At 44.9% G+C, this 24,180-nt stretch overlaps 2 protein-coding genes across 2 annotated transcripts in view; one reads left to right on the forward strand and one right to left on the reverse strand.

The window, feature by feature from the left end:
- The window catches only part of LOC308575860 (solute carrier family 2, facilitated glucose transporter member 11-like), a 291,734-nt gene that overhangs the window by 127,495 nt on the left and 140,059 nt on the right, over nt 1-24,180 (forward strand). The window lies entirely within an intron of this gene.
- On the reverse strand, nt 614-9,447 carry LOC308576015 (vacuolar protein sorting-associated protein 29-like). Its single transcript, XM_081175210.1, has 4 exons — nt 9,375-9,447; nt 5,110-5,301; nt 2,739-2,974; nt 614-902 (listed from the first exon to the last, which is right to left on the reverse strand). Exons 1-4 carry the CDS (start codon nt 9,375-9,377, stop codon nt 785-787), a joined length of 549 nt encoding a protein of 182 aa, XP_081031336.1. The 5' UTR covers nt 9,378-9,447; the 3' UTR covers nt 614-784.

Below are 24,180 nucleotides of genomic sequence, written 5' to 3' on the forward strand. Positions count from 1 at the left end.
TAGGAGGAGGAGGAGGAGGAGGAGGAGGAGGAGGAGGAGGAGGAGGAGGACTAGCATTAGCTGCAAGCCAATGACCTTGATCAATACTTATGCACTTCACATGGGTTTTTTTATATATGTGTGTGCATGCATATAAAAATAATCAGATACACATGAGTGTTTCTCCTGCCTATATTACATTTCTGTGCTCCTGTCACCCTTCAGACCTTCCTACTTCCTAATCCTAAGCAAATATTCATGGAATGCTATGCAGTGGCTGGTCCTCAGAGACTGGTAGGGTAGAAGGCAAGGAGTCCAACAGTAGAGGGAGCCAGAGCCAGCGGCAGGCAGAGCCAACCTATTCTAGTTTTGTCCTACTGTTCCTCCCCCCTTGCTGAGTTGTACAACCTTAACACAGAGGGGGGAAAGGAGGGTGATAGCCAGGAACACACACACACACACCGGACTGGTTATTGTAAGAAGGCAAGAGAGTAGATGCTGGCAGAGAACAGATTGAGGTTGGTGGGACAGGGGATCATTTGCTCAAATGGTCCAGACTCCACTGTATGACATTTCCAAACCTATCCTCCTCTTTTTTTCCTCTTCTTTTTTTTTAAAAAAATATGGAATATAGTTCATTTTGCAACAGGTTTATTGCTCCTATGTGTTTCAGTTGAAAGAGATCGCAAGCAGCTGTAAGCACAAAATTCCCACTGAAATGCTCCAGTAATGTGCAGCCGCTTGGCATTTATGAATGGTCAAAACCGTCGGTGGCAAGAAGCATCTGAGAGAAAGGCAGCTGGATTTAAGGCTTCTTGTATTCAATCCTTTCCACCCTCACATCGTCTCCAATGAGCTGGTACACATAAGTCACAACTACGGTGGACTGGATATCCATCAGTACAAAGGAAGGAGTGATGTTTCTGGAAGTCACAAAACAATTTGTGTTAGAAATGTTGCAGCAGTTCTCAAAAAAAAAAAAATACCTGCACCAGCTAATGGATAAGAATAAATAGAGGATATTGCATATTTTCTTCAAAGTACACGGTCAGTCTCAGCCAAGAAGGGAGGGAATAATGCCCAAAAATTCTGCATTCAGATATTCAGTCGCAGGGTTGCAGAATTTTCTAGGGTTGCAGAATTTTCTGTATGCAGAATATTTGTTTTCTTTTATTTCATTAAAAAATTATACAATGCTTGACTGTAAAAACAAAACCCTCAAAGCGGTTTACAAAAAGATAAAACAATAAATCCATAAAAATTCACAACCATGCTTTAAAACATACAAAAGTTAAAATACTAAAACAGATTAAAATCACCTCAGCTTCCTAAACATCTCTGAAGGAATGTCTAAACAAGAAGGTTATAGGCAGGTTATAGAATAGTGTCATTCCTTGGAAGTCGAGCGGAATCCGTTCTGGAAATCCATTTGACTTCCAAAACGTTCAGAAACCAAAGCACGGCTTCTGGTTGGCTGCAGGAAGTCGCGGGTGCCCTGTCAGATGTTTGGCTTCCAAAAACCAGAACACTCACTTCCAGGTTTCGATCGTTTGGGAGTTGATTCGTTCGGGAGTCAAGGCGTTTGAGACCCAAGGTACAACTGTACAGGGGTACCTTGGTTAATGAACTCAATCCATTCTGGAAGTCCATTCGACTTCCAAAACATTCACAAAGCAAGGCGCGGTTTCTGGTTGGCCCTGGAAACAATGCCAACAGCTGAAACGTATGTTTGGCTTCCAAAAAAACGTTCACAAACCAGAACACTTGCTTATGGGTTTGCGGCATTCGGGAGCCAATTTGTTCGGGAACCAGGATACACTGTACATTTCACAAATGCACATGTTATGCATTCCCTCATGGATTCCTCTGACCTGAGCCATAGTTCAAGGATAGAGCATCTGCTTTGAATGCTGTTACAGAAGTTAACAAGGGGGGGGGGGGGGACGACATCTTTAAAGTTAAATATTACAAATATTATGCCTGAATGTATCCTTTCAACTTGACAGCTCAGGGAAGTCACATAGCTTTAAAAATAATATAAAATCATCTCCTTTCCCAGTTTCCTCCATTCCAAAGCTATTTTCCCCTTGAAAAAGGACTCCAGGAAGTTCACAGAGGTGACAATTGCTGGGCTCATTGTTAGCTAAAGGAAGCCAAATCTCATCACCTGACTTGCCTCAGGCTCCAGACATGCAAAGGAACTTCTATTGTACTTTTGGGTGGTGGGTACTTAAGACATATTTGTCTATGCCAATCTTATACCTGAGTCTTGCCCTGCCATGTCTGCTTATGCTAATCTTGTACCAAGGACTTGTCTGGACATGTTTGCCAAGGTTAACCCCTCCCCTTTTGTGACATGTCAGTGATGTAGCAATGACGCTGTACGAACAATATTTTGGGATATGGTGGGAAAGTTTTAAAAGTCTTTGTTGCCCCATCCTTGGGGTTCAAATTTGCTCTTTGAACCTATTGCGCAATAAACTTTGGTCTACAGCTATTTGCTCCGGTTAGCTGGGCTCCTTCCTTTATTCTGCAGGGACCCGCGGGCTCTGCCCGACGAGCTGGGTGACTGAGCAGCCTCACACCTAGATTTTTCCATAACAATGGAGAAGGTCTTGGGTTCAATTCCTGGCATCTCTATGTAAGACTGAGAGAGACACCTTGCCTGAAACCCTGGAAAGTTGCTGCCACTCCGAGTAGGCATTACTGAGCTACATGGATCAAAGGTCAGAACTCAGCTGAAAGACCAATGGTCTCACCTGTCCAAGGCATTGTAAGCTCCTGTGGCTGATCCTGGGTTGATGTATAACTTGTTTTCGTGCTCCAAAGCCTCGAATTTGTGTGTATGTCCTGAAATTAAGATGTCCACATCAAGCTGCCTGCGTAAAATGGCCAAGCTGTTCAGATCGCCCCAGGGAATAACTTGATGGCCATGGATCAAGCCGATTCTGAATGGCCCAACCAGGATTATTTTCTGCAGCGGGTAACTTGTTCCCTGAAGAAAGAAAAGGAAAAGGAGGAGGTGGTTAATTGTTAACCAATGCACAGGTCAGAATCAACAATACAAGGTCAGACCCCTTCGTTTTTAAATAAATACACACAGGTTCCTTCTAGTGTACCGTATTTTTTTGCTCTATAAGACTCACTTTTTCCCTCCTAGAAAGTAAGGGGAAATGTGTGTGCGTCTTATGGAGTGAATGCAGGCTGCGCAGCTATCCCAGAAGCCAGAACAGCAAGAGGGATCATTGCTTTCGCTGCGCAGCGATCCCTCTTGTTGTTCTGGCTTCTAAGATTCATAATATTTTGTTTCTTGTTTTCCTCCTCCAGAAACTAGGTGCGTCTTATGGTCTGGTGCATTTTATAGAGCGAAAAATATGGCATTTATTTCTGGGCTAAATCTTGAGAAAAAGCATATTGGGAAATAATTCATAATGAATTGGAAAAAAAATGTTTAAAAGTACTTTTAAAAAACAACCCAGAGTCCTTTCTGTTGGGGATAATTCAGACGTAAATTCCCAGGTGTCAGGAAAGGTTATTTTTGTATGCCACTACTGCGGCCCATGTTTTGTTAGCCCCAAAATGGAAAACAAGCAAAGTACCAACTAAAGAAGAACGGCAACTTAAACTGATGTAATATGCACAGCTTGCAGACTTAACATATAGAATAAGAGAACAAGAAGAACATACATTTAAAGAAGATTGGAAAATGTTTATTGAATATATGGGGGAAATTGTGTATATTTTGAAAACATGGGCAGCATTAAGATAAATTCAAGAGCACAAGTAAGTTTTGATGGATGTAATAATGGAATACGGAATGGTTTGGTTTTTGTAAAATATGCAGGGATTTGTGATTTGCAAAATGTACCATGGAAAGAGAAGGGAAGTCATTGAGATTAAGGTTGCTTAAATGAATATTCTAAAATGTAAAACAGAAAATTTAATAAAAAAAATAGGAAAAAAGAAAATGAAAAGGCATCATCTTGCATCTCCAACCAGAGAAACTGTTGTCTCATCACCATTGAACACTACACTAACTTACTAGGACTGGGAAAGATTCTGTACATTGTAGCAAGGGGGGTGTGGCTGCCCGCACAGGTACATGGAGGAAGCAGTCTCTCCTCCCACCCCCAGGTATAATTCTCCAGGAGGGGGGTGGACATTATTATATAGGCCACACCATACATTTAAACAGTCATGGCTTTCCCCAAAGAATTCTGGGAGCTTTAGTTTGTTCAGGGTGAGTTTTAGGAGACTCCCCTATTCCCCTTGCAATTCCCAAAGTGGTTTTTCCCAGGTAACTCTGAAAATTGTAGTTCGGGCGAAGGGGGCCTCCTTACAACTCTTGACACCCTTAAACTACAGCTCCCAGGATTCTTTGGGAGAAACCATAACTGTTTAAAGGGGTATCACAGTGCTTTAAACATATGGTGAAAATGTGACTTTGTGCTGGGTCACAAGGGTTAACTGTGCGGCGAGGTCTGAGTCCAGTATAAGGTCGAGGGTGCGGTATGGAGGCTGTCCATCAAAGCTGAAGCTGGGTCCAAGGCAGGGAGTCGGGTGAGGTCAGGAACTCTGCCAGAAGAGCAGGACAGGGTGCAGGCAGGAATAGGCTACCAACAATGTTGCTCCTGCAACCTGGGACTGGGGCTGACTGGCTTTTATCTGCCCCGAGGCATGGGGCGGCCCCGGTCCACAGGTGACTCGCCTCTCCTGGCCTGGAGGCCAGCACTCCTCCTGCGGGAACTTAGTTCCCTCTGCCTCTCTGCCCTGAGCCTCTGCAGCTCAGGAGAGGCTAGAGGGTTACCGGACCCAGAGGCCACCTCAGCTTCCCCTGACGGGGCTGAGAGTGGAGCACCTGCAGGCAATGGGTCCTCCATCACCTCAGGGGCCAGAGCAGACTCAGCTGGTGCCTGCACCTGAGGATCCAGCACAGGTGAGGACCCTTCAGGCTCAAGCCCCAGCCCCGGCTCAGCTGGTTCTGGAGGCGGGGACTCCTGTGCAGGCTGGGATTCCTCAGGTTCAGCCTCCGAGTCCGAATCCCAGGCCATCACAGACTTAGGAGTAGCTCCCCATTTACATCTTCCCAGACTGGCAGCCAGTAACAAAGTTTGGAAGCTGTGCCCCTACCTCATCGAAGTCCCCTCTGACCACGTGGACGTCCCCGGCCAATGTCCGCAGATAATCGTAGGTCTCCTTGGTACAGAGATTCCCCGTGCAGAGGATATGCTGGATTTTTCCAGGAACCAGGAGTTTCCGGAACTTGGCTGGGAGAGCGTTGCATCGGTGTGGAATGTGAAGGTCTCCAATCACCAGCACCAACTGTTTTGTTTTTTTCAAGCCCGGTGAGGGAAGAGAAGAAGCGAAAACGCCAGCAAAAAATGTTAGACTTTAGGCTTGTTCACACGTGAACCCAGGTACAAGTGCTGGGGACAGTCATTGTAAGAATCTGATAACCTCAAGAGTTCGCTTGCTTTCCTCTTCCCTCCTCATTCCCACTTCCTCGTGTATCTATCTCACCTGATAGGGATCTTACGAAAGTGGCTCTGCAAGCCTTTTTTGGAAGAAGAGCAGGTAAAAAGGCTTTAGTAAATAAACGGAAAAGGAAATTTATCATAAACTTCAAGATGGGCAAAAGTCTAGGTTCTCCCCCCACCTTTTAATGAAGGGACTATGTAACATTTCACAACATCACCCTCCACCCTAACCTTTCACAGAGATAGTGATCTGGTCCTAGTACAAACTATTTCTTGGAACAAAAACCAAAGAAATGGCAAAATCTGGGGCATTGTTCCATCAACGCTTTATCTTTCTAATCGCCCCAGTTCTGCAAACACGTATGCACTTACCAGGAAAGACTTGCCAAAATCTTGTGAGTTTATCACATGACAATGAAAGGAATGTGTGCAATCTTAACTGAGTCTAAGTCAACTATGTACTCAAGAAGGACTCTCTTAACTGGGATACTGTGTGTGTTCGTGGCACAGAGGCATGTCTCAGTCAGCGCCATGAGAGTTGACTCTCCAACGAGTGAGTTTAGGATTGCAGACTAACGCTCTGAATTTCAGAGGCCTGTGGTTTATTAGTTGTGGATATTAGCAGCACCCCTCGAGGGACACAGAATTTCATAGATTTTCTCCCTTTCCCTGTGTACATGGCAGCCTCTAGGGCAGGGGTCTGCAACCTTTAAGACAAAAAGAGCCACTTGGACCCGTTTCTGAAGGGGAAAAAAAAACTGGGAGCCGCAAAACCATTGTGACATTTAAAACAAATATATCTCCGGAGCCGCGATCTGACAGCGGGTGGGAAGGTGACGTCGGGACGGTGCGTGACTAACGCACGCACCGCCCCCATGCGACGTCACAGCCAGTACAGCGCCCGCCACAGTGGGGAGTGTCGGGGCGCACAATGCGCCTCCTCCCCTGGCTAGTATCCGCCCCGGAGCCGCGGCAAAGGTGTAAAAGAGCCACATGTGGCTCCGGAGCCGCGGGTTGCAGACCCCTGCTCTAGGGCAGGGGAAAGGAACCTTTTGCAGCTCAAAGGACACATGCCTGGCTTGGGAGGAACCCCAAAGGAACTGCATTCTAATGCAATGGAGGTTTAAACTTTGGGCCACTGCTCTACTAACCTCAGCCTATCATCCCCTGCCTGTCTTTTGTTATAAGAATTCTAAGGTCTCAAATATAGAATAAATGTTCATAAATGTACAAGGCAAACACATACATAAGTATATAAACCATGCAGGGTGGTTAAAAATCAATGATTTTTTTTTTAAAAAAACATGGGGTTTGTAAAAATTTAAATCGGATTTTTTAAATATAAACTGGATTTTTAAAATAAAATGCTTTTGGAGGAAAAATCTTTCTAAAGATAGTTTTTGATTTAAGTTACATTATAGTCCAAAGGTTATTCACCAGGAAATAAGAATTTTTAAAAAGCTTTTCATGTGTGCTAAAACTCAGAGTCTAAGTTAAAAAAAAATGTTTAACCACATCAGTTAACAAACATGGATACATATGCTATAATGTTACTGTTTTAGTTAAATAAATAGTTTAAATTGTTATTAAGGAAATGAATATTTTTCTCCTTCCAATAAAGTACAGCAGAAAAGTTGTCCAAATATAAACAATTGACTTATTAAACCTCACAATAATTTCATAATGATCTGTCTATGTATTTCTAATAGTATAGCCAAATAAGTATTTTTGATATAACTGTAAAGACTGAAAATTTATTATTCCAAAAATGAAACCTTCATCTGGTTGTAAATATTAAGATTATACTGGCTTGCGATCTGAAGAAAAACCAGAGTATAGATTATACTGGCAAGAATGAATCTTTCTGTGGAATGTCTTCCCATCAGATGGCAAGGAGATAAAGAACTATCTGACTTTTAGAAGACATCTGAAGGCAGCCATGTTTAGGGAAGCAAGAATAAGTCCTTCTGTAAAAAAAATGATGTAAATCAAATCCACCCTGAAACCAGGTGTCTGAAATTGTACAGGAGAACAATTTGACTCTTCCAAATTGACCTCAACTATTTCTCTGCAGGGAGGAAGGCAATGGGAAAAGCTTTCCAATTGTCTTTGGAATGTAGGGGCTTACACCTCCCTGCAAATACAGTCTGTCAAGTATCTGTTAAACTATCAATATGTGTAAGAGATTCAGGAACTAAAGTGCTTATCATCTCAAAGGAATGGCAGTGCTACATGGAAAATGCAATCAAGTAGTTCGAAAGCACCCCAAAAAGTGCAAGTAGATAAATAGGTACCACTCCAGCAGGAATGTAAACAGCATTTTCGTGCACTGCTCTGGTTTCGCCAGAAGTGGCTTTGTCATGCTAGCCATATGACCCGGAAGCTGTCTGCGGACAAACGCCGGCTCCCTCGGCCAGTAAAGCGAGATGAGCGCCATCGTCCGTGACTGGACTTAACTGTCAGGGGTCCTTTAGTTTGGTTTTTTTAAAGGCATTATCAGGTATCCTGGCAGACAGGAGAGAAGCAACACTCTCAAATTTCTGCTAGAGAAATTTTTCCTTCTGTGATGTATGTATGGTGTTTTGGGGCATGGTCTTGGGCAACAGGGTGGGCAATTTCAAAAGTCTTTATAGGGGCTTGCGCACCATTGTTTGGGGTTCTCCTCCCTCCTGCGTGTGGTGAGTGGGGACCCTGTTACAACAGTTTATTTTCCTTAATCAGGCCTAGTGGCCGCTTTGCTTTCAATGTACTCCAGTTGGCCTCTGCTTTCTCTCCCACCAATAGAGATCTCCTGAGGGACTCTATACGGGCTCTATATACTCCATAAGGGAATTAGAGGTATTTTTCTAATAACTCTTTACTTTCAACCAGTCTAAGGGGTGGTTCTCCCTGCCACCTTTCCCCTCAGTCTCAGTATTGCCCTTGTACAACTCCACAGAGAGGAAGATGGGGACTAAACAAGAATTAGTTGGCTCCTTCTGTCATTGGCTCTGGCGCCCCCTACTGTTGGCCTCCAATGGGTGAGAGTGGCAGAAGTCGGTGTGGCCAAACACACCCCACTCTCCATACAGGCAAACCAAAGGCATGGTTGCCCTTCAAGGACACACCCCAGACAGATAGGTAATCACTAGAGGAGGACGCAGGGCAGGGCAGGACCAGTGAGGGGTGTGGCCCAAGGGCCACCTAAAGATGTCTAGAGGGCCACATCTGGCTCTCAGGCTGAAGGGAAAGGTCTACATGTTATGGGACTCCAGTGCCCATCAGTCCCAGCTCGCGTGCCCAGTGGTCTGGTGGGATTTGGAAGAACACATCCCTGATCTAAGGTATCGACCCAGAAACTGTGCATAATTTTCTCATTGCCTCTTTGCAAGTAGTAGAGCAGGAAGAGAGTCACTTCTGCAGCTAGCTGAGACTCTGGTATTATAACACATGTTACAACCTGGAATTCCTTCTCCATAATGTAAGCCTTCTCTTGCTTGACTTTAGAGCCTGTTTTGAATGCGACACAGGAGGAAGAGGAAACAAGTCTCTGGGCATGTGCAGAGTATACATGCACACACCCCTATAGCTACAGCCTGCTCGCAACCGCAGCCCATCAATGCATTTGGAAGTGAGGCTTCCAGGTCAAGAAGTCCATTTTACATAGACCCTTAAGCATCACTTTAAATGCTCTGTGTTAAGGTAAGTATGCAGATGATTTCTTCTGTAGGAGAGAGATTCTCTCTGCACTCAAAGGTATTATTTAGGAAGAGCTAAACTTTGGCACTGGAAAGGGAACCTCCTCTGGCCTCAGAATAAGAGCTCTCCCTAGAATCCTGGCACAGCTCTGAATACTAAAACCACCCTTCCCTCCTTAAGGGAAGCAGCATCCCTCCAACCCTATGCAAAAGTCCCCCTTAGCCCCTGCCCCTTGCTCACCATCTTGTAAGACTTCCACCTCCTTCCTGGTATCCCAGCAGACAGCAAAGCAAACACACTGAATCGCAAATGAAAGCTGTCCACAGCAGCTGCCAAATTAGTAGGTTTGTGGAGCTCCTGACACATGTGCAGTGCAAGCCCCGAAGCTGCTGCCCTTGCCCTCACTGCCCTTTTGCATTCATCTCCCTTTTTAAAAACACTTCTGAGCTGAGGGTCCCGGTCCTGAAGGTTATTTGATAGAGGGCTTCATTTAAAGGAGCAGCCAGGTTTTGCTGGGGCTGAGATCCAGAACCTGCTTTACATATTAAGGTGGGTGTGGGGAACATTTGGCCCTTTGGATGTTGCCGAACTACAACTCCCATCAGCCCCAGCAAGCATAGGCAATGGCCAGGGATGATGGGAGTTGTAGTTCAGCAAATATTCCCCACACCCACCTTAATATTTAAAGGAGGTTCTGCATCCCAACAATTTCTGGGTATTCCTAAAAAAAAAAAGCTCAACAAAGTTTCCTTTTTGAAATATGGCAACCCTAGGTAGATATTACTCCCACTTTGCAGTGGGAACAGACAAATCTGTCAGTCTCACTTTCTCATTTTTCCATTTTCCCATTCAATTCTCTACAATTCCACATTGTTCTGACTTTTTGAAAATTCCCTTTGAAAATTCATCCGTGAATTCCTCTGTTTGCACTTTCCCTAATATGCAAAAAATAATAATAATTTGCATTTCCCCTCACATAATGCAATGCTAATGTTGTGTTCGCGAATATATGCCATTTAAAAAACGCACACTTTGCCCTAGCAAATGCATTTTCTTGCAGTTACGCTCAGCTGTGAAATTCAGAGAGCAGCAAATTTCAAAGGAAGGCCGTGTCGCGGTTCATGTGTTGTTTTTGGGAAGAGCAAATTGGGTAGGTCTGCCCTTAAGTGTGAGCTCAATTCAACCCCAGAGTCACTCACGACTGGACTTAATTGTCAGGGGTCCCTTTACCTTTACCTTTAACCAGATGACTGGATAGTTCAGTTGATTAGAGGGTGCTGCTGGTAACACCAAGGTTGCAGGTTTGATCCGCACATTCCTGCAATATAGGGTGTTGAGCTAGGCGATCCTCGGGATTCCTTCTGACGCTACAATTCCATGATTCCATGCTTCTATGACCGTGGGGAGCCAGTAATCTGGACTTGAGTGCAGCAGTAACTCTAGATAAAAGCTAAAGGGACCCTTGACCATTAGGTCCAGTCATGGCCAACTCTGGGGTTGCGGCGCTCATCTCGCTTTATTGGCTGATGGAGCCAGTGTACAGCTTCCGGGTCATGTGGCCAGCATGACTAAGCTGCTTCTGGCGAACCAGAGCAGTGCACGGAAACACTGTTTTCCTTCCCGCTGGAGTGGTACCTATTTATCTACTTGCATTTTGACATGTTTTCGAACTGCAAGGTTGGCAGGAGCTGGGACTGAGCAATGGGAGCTCACCCCATTGCAGGGATTCGAACCGCCGACCTTCTGATCAGCAAGCCCTAGGCTCTGTGGTTTAACCCACAGCGCCACCCGTGTCCCAGTAACTCTAGATAGCTTCTGCTAAAAGGGTTTTTGCCTCATTCTCCATCTGAATGAACAGCTGTGCAAGACACCCCTGGATGCAGCACGCAGCAGTAATACGTAGCTTCGTCTTCTGCCTGGGCTCCTGTGATGGTCAGGGACATTGTGTTTCCTGACTTGGACCCTGAGGAACGGGCTGGGATGCCGGACGGCCTGGAGCTGGTTTGCTAAAGTATCAGGCATGGAACCTGCCCTTGTTTCTGCTGGAACCACTGCGGGTAGAAGGCATCCATGATCGTCCCACTACTATGTCTGCAAGACAAGGTGATGGTCCCATCTTGAGGCAGAGTCTCTGAGGGCTTCAAGGCCTGCAGCTGCTGGGCACTGGAACCTGGAAGAGAATGAGGCAGGGGAGAACTTAGTAAACGGTGACACCAAACATTTGCAAGCATTGCATTAGTAGAAGGAAGAGAAACTTCAGGACTGGGGGATGAAGGTGGACCTCAATGCCTCTCTTTCTTGCCTATGGAGCTCTTCCCAAGCCAGTCCTTGATCCCCGTCCACCTTGAATACTTTTGCTTGGCTGGAATGTGTTCTCGCTTCACTGGATGGAGAGGGAACCTCTGGTCTTTCCTATACAAAGCTTTCAGAGTTCACATCCACTTATACCTCTGGCTTAACCTACCACAGCCATGTGGCCCCCGAAAGGTCCTGCAGAAGGCAATGTGGCCCTCAATCTGAAAAATGTGCCCCACCCAAGCATTAGACAACTCAAGGTTTCTATAGGGGATCTCTCTTCCTTGCATCAAAGTCATGTCCCTCACCTAAAGACTCAAGGATGAAAAGGAGAAGAATTGTTCGAAGCATCTTGGGGGGATGCAGAGATTCTTCCTGAAGCAAAACAGATTCTGATTGGAACCCTCTCAGAACTCTCTTAATCCCACAGACGAGAAGGGAGCTTCCTCTTCATGCAAATGTCCTGCCCTTTAACTAATGTCCCTGGATAAGTGGGAGGCGGATTAGTTTAAATTTGTTAAGCTAAACTAATCGGAAATAGCTTCCAGATAGTTAATGGGCTTAGGATTGTATTTATGTTAACTGATAAAATAATGTGTTCAGTATTATAAGGAGAAGATTTAAAGATGTTAATGTTCAATTTAAAGTGTATAAAAACTGGGTTTTGGAAAACCGTTATAAGGATTTGCAATGAAATTCAACTAAGGGGAAACGAGGAAGTCGCTTTACAAAGTTAATAACTGTTATTTTCAATAAGGTTATGATTTATGTTTGTTATGTTTCTTCGTTTTATGTTTTTAGTATTGTAAAAACCAATAAATTTTTTGAAGAAAAAAAATTAATTAATGTCCCTGGAACATAGCAGGGTGACATAGCTACCAGCGGAAAAGCAAACCAGCACCCACTTTCCTGGGCGTCAACAAACTCCTTGATTCCGATTGGTTTGCAGGAAAGTTATGTGATTATTTTCCCCCAATTATATTTTAGTAAATTTCAACATTTTTAACATTTACAATCGAATCACAATCTTGTATTTTCTCTTACTTTTATCAACTTCCCACCCCGTTTTCCAAGGAGTTGTGGTTTCTCCCCTTCTGTCTTTTAAATCGTAACCACAGTATTATAATCTAATTACTTCTGTTGCTCTTAGCTCAAATCCTGCTCTCGGGTTCATCATACTATAATATTTCTTTAAGTACTTCGGAAAAGGCACCCACTCTTCCAGAAAACATTCATCATTAGATTCTCTTAATTTTGCTGTTAATTTTGCCAGTTCTGCATAGCTTCCTGATTTGGAGGTTAGGTGATTTAAGCAACTGTTATGCAGTACACTTCCCCATCAATTCCTTATCAAAAAGTCCAGTCTTGTGGGTGAAATGGGATAATAATAATAATAATAATAATAATAATAATAATAATAATAATAATAATAATAATAATAATAATATGTTATTTATACCCCGCCCATCTGGCTGAGTTTCCCCAGCCACTCGGGGCGGCTCCCAATCAAATGTTAAAAACAATACAGAATTAAACATTAAAAACTTCCCTAAATAGGGCTGCCTTCAGATGTCTTTTAAAGATAGGATAGCTGCTTATTTCCTTCACATCTGGTGGGAGGGCGTTCCACAGGGCGGGCGCCACTACCGAGAAGGCCCTCTGCCTGGTTCCCTGTAACTTGGCTTCTTGCAATGAGGGAGCCGCCAGAAGGCCCTTGGCACTGGATCTCAGTGTCTGGGCTGAACGATGGGGGTGGAGATGCTCCTTCAGGTATACAGGAGAAGACCAGCCGATCCATTATAATCGCACAACCTGAATTTTCCCAGCATGTGGTTTCATCTCACCCCCCAAAATAGTGACAGATGGGGGGGGGTTCCTTTGCTTCTGAGTAGTCATGTGCAAGACCTGAGTTGGATCACCGGCTGATGGGGCTCATTTGACAGCCAAACATAGGGCAAGCATATGTGTTTGTGTTTTCTAGTGTGTCTTTAATCTGAATTACAAAGACCTTCTTGACTTTTGAAACAATGCCATCACAGAGAAGCTTTTGAGGAGTAAATGCATGCAATAGAAAAGGATGGCAATGAACTACACTGCAATTTGCAGGAAAACGCAGGAGTGGGGCGGTTCGAGACAAGACCCTGTTACAGCACAGACAGTTGAGTGGAACAGCTGTATCTGATGTAGCCTAAGCAAATGTGTATGGCACAACATTGCCACCTACTGGCTACATGATGCCACTGCCACTACATTTATTACTACTACTACTACTACTACTACTACTACTACTACTACTACTGTGGTACCTCAGGTTAAGAACTTAATTCGTTCCGGAGGTCCGTTCTTAACTTGAAACTGTTCTTAACCTGAGGTACCACTTTAGCTAATGGGGCCTCCTGCTGCCACCACTGCGCCATTTCTGTTCTCATCCTGAGGTATAGTTCTTAACCTGAGGTACTATTTCTGGGTTAGCGGAGTCTGTAACCTGAAGTGTCTGTAACCCAAGGTACCACTGTATTTATTGCTTAGTCGTGTCCAACTCTATGTGACCCCATGGACCAGAGCACGCCAGGCACTCCTATCTCCCACTGCCTCTTGCTCTTTGGTCAAATTATTATTATAATTAATTATTAATAATAATTTGATCTATTATTATTATTATTATTATTATTATTATTATTATTATTATTTATACTCCGCCCATCTGGATGGGTTTCCTCATCCACTCTGAACAGCTGAGAGCATATGTAAAACATAGAAAAACATCAAACATTAAAAACTTCCCGATATTTATGTATGTATGTATGTATTTCTATTTATTTATTTACTTGCTTACTTACTTACTTGTTCATTTATTTATTTATTACTATCCCTTCAACATTTCTACAGCAGCAGAGGCTTAAGAAATGTCACACATTTGCCTGTCAGAATAGATTTTTTGGTTTTTGGTTATGGGGAAACCACAAGGCGGGGGCCTGAAAAAGTTCAAGATGCGCTATGTTAAAAGGGAAACCACAATGTGTCTGCACAGGATATCACGCTACAGGTGTTCAGGACAAATATGCAGGTGTAGAAGGGGTGGCCCAAGGGATTTCAGAACCGAGAGTGCAGTGAAATGTAGATGGACCACCTAGCTAGCCATGCACACAGAAGTTTGTGCATGTGAATCGCCAACTACAACGTTGGGGACAAAAAGTTCTAATTTTGTGCCATGATTTCAGAGTGGCCACCTGGTGGGGAGTCAGTGCACCAAGGAACAAAACATGACATTGAGCAGGGGTCAGCAAACTTTTTCAGCAGGGGGCCAGTCCACTGTCCCTCAGACCTTGTGGGGGGCTGGAGTATATTTTTTGGGGGGGGGGATGAATGAATTCCTATGCCCCAGAAATAATCCAGAGATGCATTTTAAATAAAAGGACACATTCTACTCATGTAAAAACACGCTGATTCCCAGACCGTTTGCAGGCCAGATTCGGCCCCCGGGCCTTAGTTTGCCTACCCATGACATTGAGCAATACAAAAAAAAAGTGCAGAAGCCTTTGGTGTTCTGAGTAGTTATCAGTGGTTGTTTGTTTGTTTGTTTGTTTGTTTGTTTGTTTCTCGTTTTAGCTGGAAAGCAGTTCTGGCACAACTCCGGGGGGAGACATTGTGGGCTGGCACTCCCCCCGCCTGCTTCTTGCCATTATGTACTTCTGAGAAGAGGGACGCAGGTGGCGCTGTGGGTTAAACCACAGAGCCTAGGACTTGCCAATCAGAAGGTCGGTGGTTTGAATCCCTGTAACGGGGTGAGCTCTCGTTGCCTGGTCCCTGCTCCTGCCAACTTAGCAGTTTGAAAGCACATCAAGTGCAAGTACTGCTCCGGCGGGAAGGTAAACGCCGTTTCCGTGCGCTGCTCTGGTTTGCCAGAAGCGGCTTAGTCCTGCTGGCCACATGACCCGGAAGCTGTACACCGGTTCCCTCGGCCAATAAAGCGAGATGAGCGCCGCAACCCCAGAGTCGGCCACGACTGGACCTAATGGTCAGGGGTCCCTTTACCTTTACTTCTGAGAAGTCCAAAATGAACATTTCAAGTCAAAACAGAAGCTGCCCAGTGAATACATGTCTACACTTTTATTTATATCTATGACTCCACCTAGCTCCTAGCCACTCTTATCCATGATTGGTCAAGCTATGGGGCAGGGACAATTCATATTTCCTTTTCTTCAATCCATCACCCATGTAGGAGCAATGGCAGACCCCCCAACATTTCTCCAATGAAAATAGGGACGTCCCATTCCATCATGATAATTTTTACTATTTATAACCTACACATCTTACTGGATTGTCCCAGCCACTCTGGGCAGCTTCCCGCATACATAAAAACATAGTAAAACATTATGACACACAAACTACGTGACAAGGATAACTGTGATTTTAAAGATGAATGGGAACCTTTTACAAAATATTTGAAGAAGCAACAAAATGAACTGGACTCTTTGGCAGGTTTTGAATAAACATTCACAAACTCTTTATTGTAATATATAGATAGATAATTTTAGGATCTTGACGATTTTGCAACATGCAGACAGAAAGATGTGTTGAGAAACCAGAGAAAGGTACAATCAGATTACAAGCAAAAACACAAAGCTTTTCATAAGCTGGGGTGGGAACACCTTTAAAATATTTCCTATTTCTGCAATTGTAAGTCAGCAAGCTTCTTGGGAGGAAAGCAATGACAAACCTAGACAGCATCTTGAAAAGCAGAGACATCACCTTGCCAACAAAGGTCCGTATAGTTAAAGCTATGGTTTACCCAGTAGTGATGTATGGAAGTGAGAGCTGGACCATAAAGAAGACTGATTGCCGAAAAATTGATGCTTTTGAATTATGGTATTGGAGGAGACTCTTGAGAGTCCCATGGACTGCAAGAAGATCAAACCTCTCCATTCTGAAGGAAATCAGCCCTGAGTGCTCACTGGAAGGACAGATCCTGAAGCTTAGGAGTGCCTGGCGTGCTCTGGTCCAGAGGGTCACGAAGAGTCAGACACGACAAAACGACTAAACAACAACAACAACAGCAAGCCTTAATCGAAAGTGCAAAATTTGTTCTCAGGAAGTTCTTCTCCCACTTCTGTGTACGGTTGTATCGCAAACATGGTAGGCTGTTCAGTGGTGTCGTACGACAAGCAATAATACACAGCCTCATCTTCTGCTTGAAGGTTGGAGATGGTTAAGGTGGCAGAATTGGATGACTCGTCGAAGGAACCGGAGAATCGCTCTGGGATTCCGGAGGATCTGCTGCTGAAGCCAAATATCAGTGGCTTGGGGAAACTGCCAGGCTTCTGCTGATACCAGGAGACAGCGTAGCTCGCAATGTTTCCACTGCTCCTGGTGCAAGAGATGTTGATGGTTTCTCCAGGGGATGATGATAAGAGCAGTGGCTGAGTCAACACGAACTGGGCCAAACCCCCTGAAAGAAAGCATAGGCACCATGAAGGTTTTCACTTCAAGCTAAGACAAAGGGGTAGAAAGCCAAGGGGAAAGAAGGCGGCCTTGGTCAGGGTTTCCCAGACTTGGGTCTCCAGCTGTTTTTGGACTACAGTTCCCATCATCCCTGACCACTGGTCCTGCAAGCTAGGGATGATGGGAGTTGTTATGTACTGAGTTGAATAGGATCCAAAAGGCAGCAGTCTGACTGGTCCTAGAACAATAGGATCCAAAATGCAGCAGTGTGATTGGTCCTAGAACAATAGGATTCAGAATGCAGCAGTGTGATTGGTCCTAGAACAATGCAGCAGTATGATTGGTCTGCAGGAGCCACCCAATCCAGCTCCAGGTGGGAGTGAATCCACAACCTGTGGCCCATTGTGTAAATAATGTATATAAAGCAGATATTTTGGAGGAACCTTCATTCCTCACTACTATGAGCTGAATAAAGAGCATGAAATACACACTCGACTCCGAGTATATTTCAGGAGTTGTAGTCCAAAAACAGCTGGAGACCCATGTGTGGGAAACACTGGTCTAGATAATGGATGGGGAACCTTGTGGCCCTCTATATCAGCCTTTCTCAACCTTGGGTCTCCAGATGTTGTTGAACTACAACTCCCATCACCCCTAGCTAGCAAGGCCAGAGCTCAGGAATGATGGGAGTTGTAGTCCAACGACATCTGGGGACCCACAGGTTGAGAACCGCTGCTCTAGATGTTGCTAGACTCTCATCAGTATGGTCAGTGGTCAGAAATGATTGGGCTAGGCACTCTAGGACCTAGGGCAGGGATAGGGAACTGGTGGCTATCCAGAAGCTGCTGGACTACAACTCCCATCAGCCCTTGTTATTGACCATGCTGGCTGGGGCTTAGGGGAGCTGGAGTCCAGCAACATTTGGAGTGACACTGGTTCTCCGCCACTGCTCCAGGACCTAGCCCAGTGTTTCCCAAACTTGGGTTTCCAGATATTTTTGGACTACAATCCCCATCACCCCTAGCTAGCAAGAGCAGTCAGGGGTGATGGGAAGTCTATTTTTTAAAATTTAATTTTATTGGAATTTTATTTACAACATACAGTGGTACCTCAGGTTAAGTACTTAATTCGTTCCGGAGGTCCATTCTTAACCTGAAACTGTTCTTAACCTGAAGCACCACTTTAGCTAATGGGGCCTCCCGCTGCTGCCGTGCCTCCGGAGCACGATTTCTGTTCTCATCCTGAAGCAAAGTTCTTAACCTGAAGCACTATTTCTGGGTTAACGGAGTCTGTAACCTGAAGCGTATGTAACCCGAGGTGCCACTGTAACACAAACCCCCCACCCCTCAATACGCAAATCCACCCTCATTAAACGTGAACATAACATACAGTGAGCATAACATACAACAATACGAACAACCAAATAAAAGACTTCCTTTATCCTGTATCTGGCCTCCTTATTTACTCCTTATAAACTGTTTCCATTATGAATATTTATTAAGATGTTTCTAATTATAACTTAAATATCCACAAAGGCTCCTGCAGACATTAATCGAAACAAGTCCAGGTATGTATTTTAGGGCACTGTTTTGTGAAGTATTCTCTGCATTTTCCCCATGCTTTGTGAAACTCTTGTCTAGTGTGATGTCTAATTGCCTCTGTTAATCTAGCCAGTTCATTTTACTCTAACAGTCTGTCTTGCCATTCCATTTTTGTTGGCACAGTTTCTTTTTTCCAGTTTTTAGCAATTAGGATCCTTGCCGCTCTTGTGGCATAGAGGAATGTTTTCTGATGGGAATTCTAGTCCAAAAGTAGCTGGAGACCCAATTTTGGGCAACACTGGCCTAGGGGGGAAAGCCTGCTCCGTGGGAGATAGAAAGGATATATACAGAAAAAGATTACATTAGGAAATCCATTTCCTTTACCTGTGCAGTGACTGAAGAGGATCAGAAGGAAAAGAGTCCAGGCCATGATAGGGAAATGGGGAGAAAACTGGCTTCTTGAGATAAAGGCTTCTCTGAAAACAAAGTTCTCCTCTTCGCACTTAAGACAGCAAAGAGGAAAATTCAAATGCATGCAAATAGGCTTCCTATTCTTCGGCTGTTGTTTAAGCATCATTGCTCACTTGTGGGCTTAAACCAAGAGCTTTCCTGATTTCATCTCAGACAGAATATTCACAACTTTGTGTTCTTCTAATTGCTCGTTGGTTTTTAATGAAACTTTTTCATGCATGGAGTGGTGGTAAAAGGTAAAGGGACCCCTGACCATTAGGTCCAGTCATGACCGACTCTGGGGTTGCAGCGCTCATCTCGCTTTATTGGCCAAGGGAGCCGGCGTACAGCTTCCGGGTCATGTGGCCAGCATGACTAAGCCGCTTCTGACAAACCAGAGCAGCACACGGAAACGCCGTTTACCTTCCTGCTGGAGCGGTACCTGTTTATCTACTTGCACTTTGAGGTGCTTTTGAACTGCTAGGTTGGCAGGACCAGGGACTGAGCAACAGGAGCTCACCCCGTTGCGAGGATTCGAACTGCCGACCTTCTGACTGGCAAGTCCTAGGCTTTGTGGTTTAACCCACAGCACCACCCGTGTGGTGCAAAGGATGGTGTAGAAGAGCAACATTTTTTATAATAAATCCGCTCCACTTCCCAGTGGGGAGGAGTTGCAGTGGGCCACATGGTCACCCACTCCTCACCGGGGGCGGAGGACTTTGTCCCCCATTGTCTGGGGGGTCCCAGTCACATCAGAGCCCGGCCAGCCAATCTGCTGGCCGGGGGGGGGGTGGCTGGGACAGTTTAAACCAAGGAGCGAGCCAGAGGACGTCCTCTTTGGCTAGCATCCTCAATCACCCGCCCTCTCTCCCTATTTGCAGGTTAGGCACTGGCCTTGCTATGGACTTCGGTTGGTCGCCTTGATTGTCCAAGGGTCCTGGTAGGAATTTTTCCACTTGGCAGATTGGCACTGGCCACTTGGTTTTCGCCTACCTCGTAGCAATCGTCACAACTTGGTTAGGGTTGCGGTTAGGCATTGTTTGACCTTGTGTGGAGGAGGGGAGGTGTGGCCATCACCTGCACCTCCATACTTAAGGGTATTCCGTTAAAGGAATCCGGGGGTGTTGATCTTGTCTGAAGCCCGGCTGGGGGGTAGGGCCTTGACACGACCCCGACGGGAACACCAAGGGGAGCTTGAGTTGGTTCGCATCGACAGGGCTCCCCCTACCGATGGCTTACCCTTACTGGACTTCCTGCACAACAGGCAGGAGTCAGATATAGTCGGGTTCAATCAATTGCTAAGCCAATACCGCTCACATTCTGTAATTCAATAAAGTTGTGGCCAAATTTTGCCCAGTAACATAAATCTAATATCTGTGTCCTGGTGTGAGTTATTTCCCAATGAGGGGGTGGCTGTGGGGTCTTGACACTCAATAATAATAATAATAAACACTCTTCAAAAGCAGTGCAGAACAACCATCAAATCACTAGTCATTCAGGAAGGCATTAGACAGCTGCACAGCCTTGTATTCAGAGTCGCCTGCTGGTGCCCTGCGAGACAGTAAGAGGTTTTTGTCTCAGTTCCCCATAGAGATGGATCACAGTGGTACGCGTGTGGCCTGTTGTCCCACGTACAGCAGTAATAATTGGCCTCGTCTTCGGCTTGAACTCCGGTGATCACTAGATTCCAGAGGTTCTTGGAGGAATCAGGGGAGACACTGAATCTCTCTGGGACCCCAGAGCCTCTGCCCTGGTCACTACTGGTGTAATAATGATAGAGAAAGCTTGGGGTACCCGTTTTCTGCTGATACCATCGCACCCTCTCGCTGCTGATTTTTAAATCGCTGCTCACAGCACATGGGAGTTTCACTGTTGATCCCGGGGATACGGACATTGAGGCTGGTTGAGTCACGACAATAACCTGAGACTCTGAACCTGCAAGAAAATAATAGGGAATGCTACTGACCACTGCAGATGGGCTCCTCGGTCACTTTTAGTTTTGCCTTTCTTTTCTTAAATTCAGATCTCCACATTTCCACAGCAATTTCATATTTAAGAAAAGATATTGTGAAAACAATTATCTGTTGTTATATATATCTTTGCAAAAATTCAATTCACCACCATTTTCTCTCGATATGAATATTTTTGTACATGGTTTTGCCTAACATGGACAATACATGATGCATTTTTCCATGTTATTTTTGTCAATATTTTGATATACAGTTCTCCCAAATATAAGCAACTTGGTACATGTGTTCTTTGGCTGCGGAACTGCGTTGCACAAATCAGAGAAGCATGCCTTTCAAAGGATAGCTGTCTATCGGTTTGAGAAGTGTCTGTTAGGTAGTTCATCATTATAAAACAAACAAAACTGAATTTCTCTCCTTTTCCAACCTGACCACCTGAGTGAGAACTGATACAACTCTTCTCTGTCTCGCTGAAGTAACCTCACCTGAGAGAAGTGTCTCCAGGAACAAAACCACAGGAACCCAGAACATTGCAGCAAGGACACCCATGACTTGCTTCTCATCCTGCTATCTCATCATCTCTTCTCTTATATTTCTCACTTGGAGGCAAATTCCTGGACCTGTATGCAAATATCTCTAGCTGCTTTTGGCTTTCCCTGTCACAAGGACTGTGTGATGTCCTAGAATGCTATGAAGCTCATGAGCTGTCAGGCAGCAGAGGAACCAACCCCCAGGGCAGGTTGCCAGGAACGGATAAGACAAGGAAAATTCCTTATCATCTGCTTTTTATTCAATATTTACAGAGAGAGGGAATGTAGCCTCTTGGAATAATGGTGTTGTCCCAAGTGAATCTCCCCTCCCCTTCTTCATTCGCCATCTCTTCTACGGGTGGTGCTGAGGGCCCTTTGCTTCTGAGTCCTTTGCTCTCCTACTTTTAAGGCTCGCCGGGTTCTGGAAGATGATGGGTCTGGAATGCTTTATAGTGATAACATGTCAACCAGCTGCTCGGGCTCCGCTTCCCCCTCCTCTTCTCCCATCATTTCCCAACCCCCCCCCCCTCATCTTCCTCTGAGCTGTGACCTCCCTCAAACCCCTGCTGTAATTCTGAACTGTCCTCTTCTTCTCTGGAAGGGTCAGGCTGGGGAGGTGGTCTCCACCATTCCTCCACTGCCCAGTCCCTGACATGAACTGGTCTTAGGGTAGACAGAGCACTGCTATGCTCTTCCTCCACAGTGACACCAATGCTTCTGAATGACATTTGCAGGAAGCCATCGACAACCTCCATAATACTACCAGAAGAAGATCCCTCCATTTATTTTAGCGCTGCTGCTTCTGTACCTTTCACAGCAAGCTCATGGCAGGTGAAGTCAGGCATGGAGAGACACAGATAGAAAATGATACACCTGGCTGCTGTTGGGGGTATGGGACAAAACCACCTATAAAATTTTCATCTACCCGGAAGCAACCAACTTTGGCTGTTAAAATCTTTTCCTTGCTTCCCAGGACATGAGATTGGGCAGAAAATTTAGAAGATATGTCAAGGGATATGTTCCTCTACCCAAGATGCAACCCACGTCCTAACAGATGCTTCTTTTGTAAATTAAGGTAGCAAATGAGCCTAAATGGCTCTTGCAGATAATCTATGGAGCACATCTTGATTTGCATGCAGGATTCTTATGATGAGATTAGACAATGCCCAGCCAGCCCCCACCTGTCTGCCTTCCTACTTCCATCCAGCCCAGGGGGTGGTGATGATTCTGAGCACAGACGTGATGGAGAGCTGGCTTGGGAGGTCCACGGTCCTGCTCTGCAGGAGGAGGGGGGACTTCAAATGTGTTCTTTCTCTAACACAAGTTTGAGGCAGAAGAAGTTGGATTTGACAGCAACTGCAGGCACAAAGTCTATTTTTTCCATGCCACCCCAATCTCCAAGGGGTGGGAGGTTTCAGGGGTTCCAGGCATTTCCCAGAGTTCATCTTTCCTTTTGGAATGAGGCCCATTGGAGATTGTGGTGTCTTTATGATATATGGTTTATTTACACATATATATAACCTGAGCCCGTAATAATAATTATAATAATACTAATGTTAAATAAATAATAATAATAATATAATATGCTCAATGAAGACTGGCCTAGCAATCAGCAGTTGGCATTTCTGCTATAGCTCACCATTCCTAAAAGAGACTTCCATCTGGCAATGATATGAAGTCTGAAGCCTGACTTTGCCAAAGCAGATCTTTCATACACAAGGAAGTGCTGACTTGAGGGTGTGGTGGGTTGGCAGGTCCAAGGTCCAGCTGGGAGGAAGAAAGTGGGAATTCAGAGTTTTCTGTCTCTTCTGGTTCCATCCAGAGTAGGATGGACTTGACAACAGATGTAGACACAGATTAGATGATGTTTGTTTTTGGTATTCACATCTCACTGCTCTTTAGTGGAAGAGGAAAGGTTTTTGTCACACTTCCCCATCAGTTTGCATCACGGTGGAACCCATTAACACTGTTATACCATCTGCAACAGTAATAAACAGCCTCGTCTTCAGCCTGGATGTTGGTGATGGTTAAATAGCCCATGGTCCCAGAGCGAGAAGCGGTGAATCGATCCGGGATCCCTTCTCCCCTGCTGCTACTCTCATGCTGCACAAATCGAGGGGCCTGCCCTGATCTCTGTTGAAACCAGCTAACACGCTCACCTGTATCACTAGTTGTACAGGACATTTTAACCGTTTGACCTGGCGCCACAGACTCAGAGGCAGGCTGAGTGCAAATTGGCTGAGAGTTGACACCTGTTTTAAAACAAATTGGGAAAAAGGAAGATTTTCAGTGTTCTCAAATAAAAAAATATGATAAATGCAGTTAGCTTTTGGTTGGCCAATGGAACCTGAGATCTCCTCCCCAGCTTTACCTGAGCAGTAAATAAAAAGAGGAAGGAGAAAGAGAAAGGAAGACATGATGGTGAGCTCTCCAGAGGAGTTTGAACTTCTGAAGGAAACTTCCTCACTCCTGTCTTAAATCCCCCAGAGCTGAAGAGCTGCCCATTCATGCAAATATCTTCTTAGATCATCGACTGCCTCTATTGGGATTTGGAAATCCTGCAGAGCATCATAGGACATTCAGTCCAAGGGCCCATGGGCAGATTTTGCATAAATGAGATTTCTCAAAGCAGCAAGACTGGCCCTTAGTTCAGCCAGGGTCTTATGAGACAGCCATGAAGGAACTCTTTGCAGCAAGACATCTATCAGGAAGAGTCCTGGGAACAATGCTTTTTATAGTGTGGTTTTTATTGTGTGGAACATCTCACTTGGGACCATTCCAAACATGGGCTGGATAGACAGATGACTGTGTAGGAACAAAT

This window comes from Podarcis bocagei (assembly GCF_964188305.1).
Source record: "Podarcis bocagei genome assembly, chromosome: 16".
In the NCBI taxonomy this organism is placed as follows: Eukaryota; Metazoa; Chordata; class Lepidosauria; order Squamata; family Lacertidae; genus Podarcis; species Podarcis bocagei.

Excerpts from the sequence above, each read along its gene's own strand:
- LOC308576015 (XM_081175210.1), bottom strand. Across the intron at positions 2,975-5,109 it reads TCAGAGGGGACTTCGATGAG|GGAACAAGTTACCCGCTGCA; the intron begins GTAGGGGCACAG and ends TTCTTTCTTCAG. Across the intron at positions 903-2,738 it reads GCTTACAATGCCTTGGACAG|AAACATCACTCCTTCCTTTG; the intron begins GTGAGACCATTG and ends TGTGACTTCCAG.